The 10,000-nt window shown below is 41.2% G+C and overlaps 2 protein-coding genes across 2 annotated transcripts in view; both read left to right on the top strand.

Moving 5' to 3' along the window:
* The window catches only part of LOC138023621 (E3 ubiquitin-protein ligase TRIM71-like), a 3,081-nt gene extending 1,288 nt beyond the window's left edge, over nucleotides 1-1,793 (top strand). Inside the window, exon 1 of the mRNA XM_068870651.1 lies at nucleotides 1-1,793. This exon is cut by the window's left edge and continues 1,288 nt beyond it. Coding sequence (XP_068726752.1) covers nucleotides 1-1,097 — 1,097 coding nt within the window. The 3' untranslated portion in view covers nucleotides 1,098-1,793.
* A 6,925-nt stretch (nucleotides 1,794-8,718) lies between these two features.
* LOC138023622 (E3 ubiquitin-protein ligase TRIM71-like) overlaps nucleotides 8,719-10,000 on the top strand; it is a 4,284-nt gene continuing 3,002 nt past the window's right edge. Inside the window, exon 1 of the mRNA XM_068870652.1 lies at nucleotides 8,719-10,000. This exon is cut by the window's right edge and continues 3,002 nt beyond it. Coding sequence (XP_068726753.1) covers nucleotides 8,757-10,000 — 1,244 coding nt within the window. The 5' untranslated portion in view covers nucleotides 8,719-8,756.

Raw genomic sequence — 10,000 nt, 5'->3', positions numbered from 1 at the left:
GCTTTGCTGGACATCAAGACAGCGAGGAAATAGAAGAAAGAAAAGAAGCATATGTTGTCATTGTAACGAAGGATTCAGAGGGATTACGATGTTACCAACAAGGTGATAAAATCAAAGTCAATATTTTAACTCCAGAAGGTGATCAACTCAAAACACACTTGAAAGACACCAAAGACGGCAAATACACGGTGGCATACACACCACGGTGTGCCGGACAACATAAAGTAGAGATCCTTGTGAATGGACAGCCCCTGAATGGTAGTCCCTTGATTGTGCAGGTTCAACAGCATCAATATCATGAATTTGCCTTTCAGTTTGGATCACGTGGGAGCAGACCAGGAGAGTTAAATGGCATTTCCGACATTGATTCGAGTGTAAAAACTGGAACAATTGCTATCGCAGATAGCGGGAATGAAAGAATTCAACTGTTTAGCTCTGAAGGAAAGTTTCAAAGGGAGATAAGACTTGATGGGAAACCTTTTTCCGTCGCATTTACAGACTCTGGTGACCTGCTGACTTTAGTTCGGGAAAGCAATAATAAGCTTCGTCTATTCAGTGACGAAGGTCATTTCATCAAACACATCAATGATAAGTATTTTGTGAAACCAAGACGTCTTTCGATTTCGAGTGATGGTCGTATAATCATAACTGACCGTTTGGACAACAAAATCAAGGTCCTCTCCCCTGACGGGAATGACTTGCTCCAATCCTTCAGTGCCCCAGACTGTACTGAATCCCCATCCTATGCCATTTATCACGAGGAAAAATTCTTTGTTTCTTACCCTTCTGCTGATTGTGTCAAGATATTTGACAAAACGGGAGTGTATTTACTTGACATTGGCTTCAAGGGGTCCAGCGATGGCCAGTTTAATCGTCCTCGTGGACTCGTTATTGACAATTACAACCGACTGATTGTGTGTGATGCACATAACCATAGGCTGCAACTTTTTACCATAGGCGGCAAGTTTTTGGGGAAATTGCAAGGACAGTATTTCGGCCGCACTAGCTGTCCTTGTTATGTTTGCATAAATAATAATGACAATGTCTTTGTCACCGACTTTAGTGGCCACTGCATTCGAGTTTTCCATTCGAGGTGATCCCTTTAGAAAATTCCGTGACCTTGACTCATAAAGACCTGAAATATTACATTCAGTGATCTTAATTTGAAAAGGTCTATTTTTTAGAAACCGATTAGGATACGTTCCGGATATAAACAGAAAACAAATACCTGGTAAAACATGGTCCCGAGGCAAACCTCGTGTCATCCGTGGTCATAGTCAGCCCTTCACTTGAAAGTGGCAGAAAGTAGTCCCCACAAAATGACTGAGTTAATTTAGTTTCCTGGATTCTCATTGTATTCCTCGGTTTTGGCTCGAGAAACATCGAATTCTTGATATTTGAACATGGCACTCCATAAAATCTTATTTCATCTGTTGGACGCCGGCACAAAAAATATCAGCTTTACATACCGTGGGCACGACTTACCGCTCGCGGACCGATACGAGACAGATACAATGGAGAGACTTAGAATCACCTCACGGAAAAAGTGACCACGTGACCATGATTTTCCCGCCATTTTTCGCGTTTGCCAGTTTCCACTTGCTGCTTTTCCGTGAAAGTAGGCATTTTCGCGTTTCCCGTAAACGTGGAATTTTCTTTTTGTTTTTCTTATACATAACAAGTTGTTTGTGGAAAACAGAACCTCAAAAGCATTTTTGGGTAAGTAAAACGAGGAAAAATTTGGTTTCATGGTTATATATCGTTCATAACAAACTCCTTACCCGGCTATTTTCTTCACTAGGGAGCTTAAGCACGCGCGTTTTTGAGACGCGGACGGCAACCGGAAGAGAACATTTCTCGTGCCAGGACAGTGCTGTCTCCTAGATTTTTATACTAATCATCTCTAATGTAGAAAAGATACTTAGGAATGTAAATGTAGTAGTGTCAAGACAAGATAAAAGGGAAGGCAGCTCACTTCCGGTTGCCGTCCGCGTCTCAAAAACGCGCGTGCTTAAGCTCCCTAGTTCTTTGAACTCACGTCGACTCCCTGTTGACTCACAAAACAGTTTCATCGAAACTCGCAAAATTTGACAGGTAAGGATTTTCATTTTATATAGCGTCTTTTTTTTACAAACAATGTTTAAAAAGACTTCAAGTTTTTGCCGGTTAGTTTTGTTTTTTGTTACCTGCATAATCGAGTTGCCGTGGGTCACGTGAAGCTAAAGTCACAAACTTCACTCCATTTAATGTAAAACGGCAAGCCAAAGTTTGCCATTTCACTGTTAGACGCGATGCTAAATATCTCTAATACCGGCGGTAAAATTTCAGTTTGCTTTTAAATTTTTTAGTATTTAGAGTTTCATAGTAAGCTATATTGGGTGAAACTAATCGTCTGGTATTAAGGTTTGGCTTCGTAGATGCCTCGGAAAAATAATGAAATTTCTTGGGGCTAAATAAGGTTTTTTTGATAATGTAACAAGACGCTTGGTGGCCTTTACATAGGATGCTGCTTTGTGAAGGTTGGTTGCAAATGTCCCTGATCCTTGAGGCCGACTGAGAATCACAAGGAAAGTGGTGAAAGCACTAAGGAAGATTAAGTGCTATAATAAACGAACATCTCCTTTGCAACTTCAAGCGTTTTTATGAATGACTCTTATTTTATTTGCTCACATTTAATAAAAGCAATTTTAATTACGTTTATTTACGGTGGGAACCGGAAATGAAGGCAAGAGGTGTAACATATAAAAGGCATTAATGACTGTTCTATCGCGCTTGATCGACAAAATCAATTTCAAAGGAGGCTAAGGTTGTTGCAATAGCCTTTAGGGCAGACGAAGATCACTTGAAGGATACTTTTTTTCCTGGGAATTCAGTCTGAGAACGCAGTAATTCGAACAAGGGAAGTGGTGTGTGTGTGTTGGGAAGTCCGTCTGAGCTTTTCCCGATGACATTTCGCGCGAAAATAAAAAGAGACATGCATGTTGTGTATCCGACATCACAGTATCAAGCCAAGAGCTTCGTGACAGGCAGGTCACTAATTGCCATATATGACTACGATTAAAAAGACACTGCACAGGCAGACCATCCTCTGTTAGTGGGGGCGTTCATTGAAATCTGAGCATCGATCTTTTGTTAAAACATCTTAAGACCTTAAAAACGGTCTGGTGTATTTTTTTTGTTGGTAGACACAAATGTGTATACCTCACGGTTATTGAATTTATCTCCTGTCGGGTGAATTTACTTTTGTACCCTTCAGTATTTCCAAACTTTCCTGCCCCGATTAGAACTCATATACGTTACCAAACCTTCACGATTCTCTGCGAGCGCGTCAGACCACTCGACTAGCGGTCCCCCATCCAAGTACTAACCCCATTCGTAGGAGCGTAACTTCAACTGATACTTGGACTAGCATCAACGACTGTGACCTGTGTGTTAAATTTGCATAAGTATCTTGTCGAACTTTATAACACGTGAAAGAAAAAAAAAGCAAAGTAACAAAAACCCGGTGTCTTGGCGTCATTTTGTCACAGATGCATCCTTTGTATCGTGAATTGTCAGTATTAAACACGCAAGGTAACTTGATCACAGGCGGCCGCTAAAATCGATGTCACTTTCGATTTTGCGATTTTACTTGTACGACCAAAAGTGTGATAGAAAAATTGAACGTAACAAAAATCTCCCCAAAATATTTTTCGCTGATGGTAACTTGTAACATTCGTGGCACAAAATTTATGATGCTTTCATCTCGCAAATTTTGTTGCTGATGACAAATTGTTTTATTCTCGATCGACACTTCCTAAAAGTTCTTTCTGCTCTCCTTAAAAACTACGTATCGGCCTTTGGCCGAAGACAACAAAGCTCGTCCTCGTAGTTTTTTCGCCGCTCGTGTCTTCGGCCGAACAACGCGAGAAAAACCTCTGGTACCCAGGATAGTTTGCGTAAAGCAGGCTAACAAAATTTGTACCTTGCTTAGTTCGCATTTTTGAGCGTTAAAATAGAATTTTTGGTCGTAAGTTCGTGACAGGAAGTCGCATATTTTAACGTCCTCCATCCAGATACTAACCCCTCCGGAAAGGGGTTCACTTCAATGAACAGCCGTCAGAAGCTCAGAGTACACGCTTAAGCTTGTGGTGAAAAACAAGTTGTAAATGATCAACATGTCAGCCTTGAAACCAAATGTTTCTCAATTTCCTTTTATTTTCTTCAGTCTTGCTGGGTTTAGTATTTTACTGAACCGCATGTCTTCTCAGGGGGTATTTAGCAAAGATATCTACCATGCCACTGTAATGATTTACGATACCAAAACAATATCGTGTACTATTAGAGCTGCATATTACGCAAGGACAACTTGAATCTCCTGAAAAAACAAAACGCAGCTCAGTTGACAGTTATGGCAAAAACACTGTCAAGTTACTAGTACTGCACTACAACACGTACGCAATGCGTTCCTACTTTAAAAAATATCCCGTATCTCCTCAATTCCCCCCACCGCCCAGCCAAAAATCCTGTATCCCTACAATTTTTTTTACCTAAATATCCTGATCGCTTCTCGGCCTTTTGGCTAAGATTAGTTTCTCGGCCAAGGCGCTACGGTCAAGTACCATTTTTTCAGTGCCATAAGAGGCAGGCACAGAACCGTTTCGGCTGTTTGTTCTCTCAAGAAGCGATCACTAGGGTTTTTTGGTTTCGTTTTTGATAGTTTTTGTTCAGCTCGAGTGTAGAATCATGACGAACTTTTGTAGTTTCTGAGAACTATTTACTACTTTTAGCTTTTGTTGAGTTTTGAATCGATGATAAAGAGAGCTTTGGTGATTTGAACCCGGACCAGAATGATAATTTGTTGAACTGTGATTTGTAATAAGTTCTTCCGATGATTTAAGGCTGATCTTGTAATTTTTGGATGAACGGAGTTAAGGAAGCAAGTAAAACTGTGGGATTTGACTACAGTCTCCTTCAAACAAATTAATAAATAAAAAATCCTAATAATAATAATAATAATAATAATAATAATAATAATAATAATAATAATGAGGCTGCCAACACTGTTAAATACTACTCAATACACATGTGTAGAGCTAAATCGTAGAAAGGTGACGCTAATGAAACTGTGACCAACACATGATTCAATGTTAGAGTGGCTTTCAATTGAGTGTCGAAAGTAATTAGCAAATAGCTTTGGTTTTGCATTTTCTTCACTCAGTGATTGGTTCAAAGTTCTCGCGCCATTTTTTCAACCAACCAGAAGTGAAACCAAAACCAATTGTGGCTCGCGCGTGCACATTTTCCCGCGCTTTGTGTTGGCTACGAGTAATTACTTCGAGTTTTGATTGGTTTACCGGATTGTCTTCGTCCTTTCTGATTGGCTAAAGTAATTACTTTGGTTTTGGTTTTACGACACTCGATTGAAACTTGCTCTACTCCGAGTTTCGTGCTTACGTGCTCGTGCTTACGTGCTCCATTTAAATGGACTATCATCTGCAAAGCAAGACCGTACAGCAACATCACGAAGAGATGCGACCTTTGCACGACAGAAAAACTAATGATAATTAACTCCAAGCCCGACGAACTGCTAAACAAAAGATCTGAACTTATCTCGAAGTGCCGCCACGAAAACAAGTTCTACTTAAGGAACAATTGACTGTCATCTTTATAAATAGACTTTCACTTACAACCCACGCCCTTAAATAGCTCACTCACGTCCATTGTAACATTAGCTTTTCTCTCACGTTTGTATGTAAACTAAGTGATAGGAATTTTCTTTATTAAATACTGTCTGATGAGTGCGTAAGCACGAAACTCGGAGTAACAGTGAATCATGTGTTGGTTTCATTATCCTCACGTTTCTAAATAAAAAATCCAGTATCCTGATAACCCGCTAATAGGACTTCGTTGTTTGCATTTGCAAATTTAGTAACATTAACAATGAGTTTTTACAACAAACATCTTCAAGTTACATTACAGATTTATATTTCTGGTAATCACTCGCCATTTTCCGAAGTTTACCTGTAGTTGAAGTTCACTGTAACTGAAAAATTTGTGTTAACTGTTTGTGCATCCCACGGATACGCCTTTGTAGGCGTCTTGTTTATAGAAGAAATACAGATGAACAATACGGTGGCTACAATTTGTTCCAATATGCAGAATTTAAAGCAAATGATTCAATAAAAGAAGAAAATGTTAACTAAGTAATGTGTCATGTTTTTTTCGCCGTCCCGTGCTGTTTTTAAGCGCTATTTTGCGAGATGAATACTTGACCTCGGCGGCTAGAACTAACCAAGGAGACAAGGCAGGCAGCAATCAGCCGCCGGCGCTTGACCTAGTGAAATTTTCATCTTAAAAACACCAGCATCCGATCGATTAGGGATGTCCCCTTACTTTCGCCGAATTTGAGCTTCATCTCTCGAAAATTCACCAAGAAAAGCGATCCTGAAAACCATAAAAAAGCTATCTCAACATGATCGGTGCAAAATTCTCGACCATAGGCATTTGAGGTATGCGCGTTGATTCAAATCCACCAATAAGCGTACCGTTCAAAACCACAACCCTGCCTCGATACGCTGATTGGTGGATTTGAATCAACGTGCATACCTCAAATGCCTTCGCCTCTTCCCATGACACCCCGCGTGCCTCAATCCAATCTTCGTATCCAATCTTCTCTCCCCACAAAGCACTCCGTAAATAGCGACTGGGTATGAGTGTGGGTCCAGGACGTTTTTACTTGCCTTGGGTGCGGCGTTTCTAAAACGAGGGTAAGGTGTAAGACCAAGGGTCACAGTAAGGGTAAGGATACGAATACAGAAAGTATCCTAAAAATGCATAAAAGCGAACCTTAAACTTTTGTTTAGGCCTAATTAGGCCTAAGGTTAGCTTTTGTGCATGTTTAGGATACTTTCTGTATTCGTATCCTTACCCTTACTGTGACCCTTGGTCTTACCATTACCCTCGTTTTAGCAACGCCGGGCTTGGGTGCCCCACCCAAAGCCAGAAAAATATGGAAGCAGAAACCGTTCGCAATTCAGGACCGGAGGATTTCATTTTTGCAATCTTTATTGTTCAAAATAAACACATTTTGGAATTTACGAGGAGAATCTTTGGCGTGTACGATCCGCTGGACGCTGTGGAGTTTCAGGATTGTTGGAGTGCGAAAATTCCTCGCTTGGATAAACAGTCACTTGTTGACCGGTTGACCAGCCGTGTCAAAATTCGTTGTAAGCGAGCCTCGAAGAATTTTGAAAATTTGAATATTTTTCGCTGTTTCTCAGCAATGGATACTCGCTGGACCTTGAAACTTGGTCAAGGAGAAGTAAATTTATCCGTGTGGCCATCGCCGGAGTTTGAGCGTGACTGATGCCGGAGAAGTGTGATTTTATCGGCGAGATGTGAGGTAAGCTAGAAATTACTTTCCAGCCTTTCCTTCATTTAATTAGGTATGAGTGACAACCCGGGAGTTTGAGAAGTCGCTTAAATCGCATTCAATCAGGCAAATGACCACACAAAAAGCGAGAAATTCACCACGACAATAAGGTAAGGCCTTTTTATTGAGAACTTTTGCGGGTAAATATCTTTTTCAGGTTGTTATCGAGATTCCCATACAATTGTTTACCTTCCCACAGGCACCCCAAGCTGAAAATACGTGGTGTATGCGACAGTTTGTGTAAATCACCGATCGTAAAAAAATTGTGTAAATAACTATCTCATTTGAAATAAAGTTTTCCTACCTCAAATGTGTGACCAACTTGTCTCTTTCGGCGAGTTTCGAGCCATTCTGACGCCGTTTAGTGAAGTCATCCGGAAGGCCGTTGCTGAAATAATGGGAAGGCCGGTGACTCCATCCATCGCTGGCCAGACCTCACTCCACAAATCGTTTTCTCCTCAACAGGAAAAGTCCCGAATCGCAATAAAAACAACAGTTCCATAAAGCCCAATAAATTTCACTCCAAATACGTGTGTTTCGGCGGCCGAAAGACTCGTGGTGAACGAAAACTTTGCCTTAAAATTCACCTCTTCGGCTTTCCTCAGAGGCTTGTGACCGGGTAGTCAACAACGGAAACTCGCAAGATGGTTTCAGCCTCAACTCTGATTGGTCCATTTGAATTTGACCGCGCGCTGGCAACAAGACTGTTGTTGACTTGTGACTGGGCAATCAACAACGGTCGTGTTGCCAGCGCGCGGTCAAATTCAAATGGACCAATCAGAGTTGAGGCTGAAACCATCTTGCGAGTTTCCGTTGTTGACTACCCGGTCACAAGCCTCTGAGGAAAGCCGAAGAGGTGAATTTTAAGGCAAAGTTTTCGTTCGCCACGAGTCTTTCGGCCGCCGAAATACACGTATTTAGAGTGAAATTTATTGGGCTTTATGGAACTGTTGTTTTTATTGCGATTCGGGACTTTTCCTGTTGAGGAGAAAACGATTTGGGGAGTGAGGTCTGGCCAGCGATGGATGGAGTCACCGGCCTTCCCATTATTTCAGCAACGGCCTTCCGGATGACTTCACTAAACGGCGTCAGAATGGCTCGAAACTCGCCAAAAGAGACAAGTTGGTCACACATTTGAGGTAGGAAAACTTTATTTCTAATGAGATAGTTATTTACACAATTTTTTTACGATCGGTGATTTTCCCATACAATTCTCTATATACACAAACTGTCGCATACACCACGTATTTTCAGCTTGGGGCGCCTGTGACGTTCCGACTCTGGGTCGCCTGTGGACAGATACTGATGAATTTGATCTCTGCAGCTGCAGGCTCATTTTATCATGGATGTTCAACAGCTTTTCAAGAATCTTAAAAAGGAAGCAGAATGCCCATTGTGCATAGAGACTGTCAAAAATCCCAAGACATTACCATGTCTTCACTCGTTCTGCCTGGAGTGTCTCGACAAACTGGCAAACTTCGCAAGGAGACAGCTAAAAACAACAATCAAATGTCCAGTTTGCCAGACTTCTTTTCAAATTCCCGAAACAAACACCTTCGACAATTTGCCGTCATCGTTTCATCTCAACCGATTGGTGGATGTTCTCGCTCTAGAAGATGGCAGCGTACAGTCTCAAAGTTGCAACAGTTGTGAAGAGGACAACACAGCAACATGTTACTGTTTCGTGTGCCAGAATTTTCTGTGTGCATCTTGTTTTGAAGCTCACCAACGCTTGAAGGCCTCAAGGGGTCATCGCAATGTTTTGATCGACAATTTGCAAGCTCAAGATGTGCAAGATTTGATCCGAAGACCCCTGACGTGTTCCCAACAATATCATGAAGATCAACCCCTCGAATTTTATTGCGAGGACTGTAAAGTTCTGATTTGCCTTAAGTGCAGTTTGGTGAGACATAATCGACACACCATGTCCGAAACTCAGAAAGCTGCACAAGAACAAAAGATGCAAATGGCCGACGCTGTAGCCAAAGTGAAAGCGAAAATTGTCAGGTATGAGAATGAAATTAAGAAACAAACTGATCTTAACGACAAAAGCAACCTTGAAATTATGAACGAAGAAAAGAAAATGACAGACACTGTCGAGAAATTGATTCGTGACTTGCGACAACATGAGAAGAAAATGAAGGAAAAGTTTCACGAAATTTATGAAGCGCGACAGAAACATCACGCAGCACGACTGGAAAACCTCGAGCTGGTTATCACCCAACTGAAAACTTGCTTTGAACGAGGCCTGAGTATTTTAGAAAGAAACTCGAGCGCTGAAATTCTACAAACGAATCACGCAATCCTCGAACGCTGCAACGAACTCTTAAATACAGCAGAACCTGATCCTTACAAATCGCCGCATGTACATTACTTTGTGGAAAAGAAATTGGATCTTACGGATCGAGTTGTTGTCACCAAGACTGATCCCGCAAATTGCTTTACTGAACATCAAGACAGCAAGGAAATAGAAGAAAGAAAACAGTCATATGTTATAATCGGAACGAAGGATTCAGAGGGATTGCAATGTTATCAACAAGATGATAGAATCAAAGTCGGTATTTTAACTCCGGAAGGTGATCAGCT

Source organism: Montipora capricornis, chromosome 11, assembly GCF_036669925.1.
Source record: "Montipora capricornis isolate CH-2021 chromosome 11, ASM3666992v2, whole genome shotgun sequence".
Taxonomy (NCBI): domain Eukaryota; kingdom Metazoa; phylum Cnidaria; class Anthozoa; order Scleractinia; family Acroporidae; genus Montipora; species Montipora capricornis.
The sequence above is the reverse complement of the archived record's forward strand: the minus strand, read 5'-3'. Positions and strand labels throughout refer to the sequence as shown.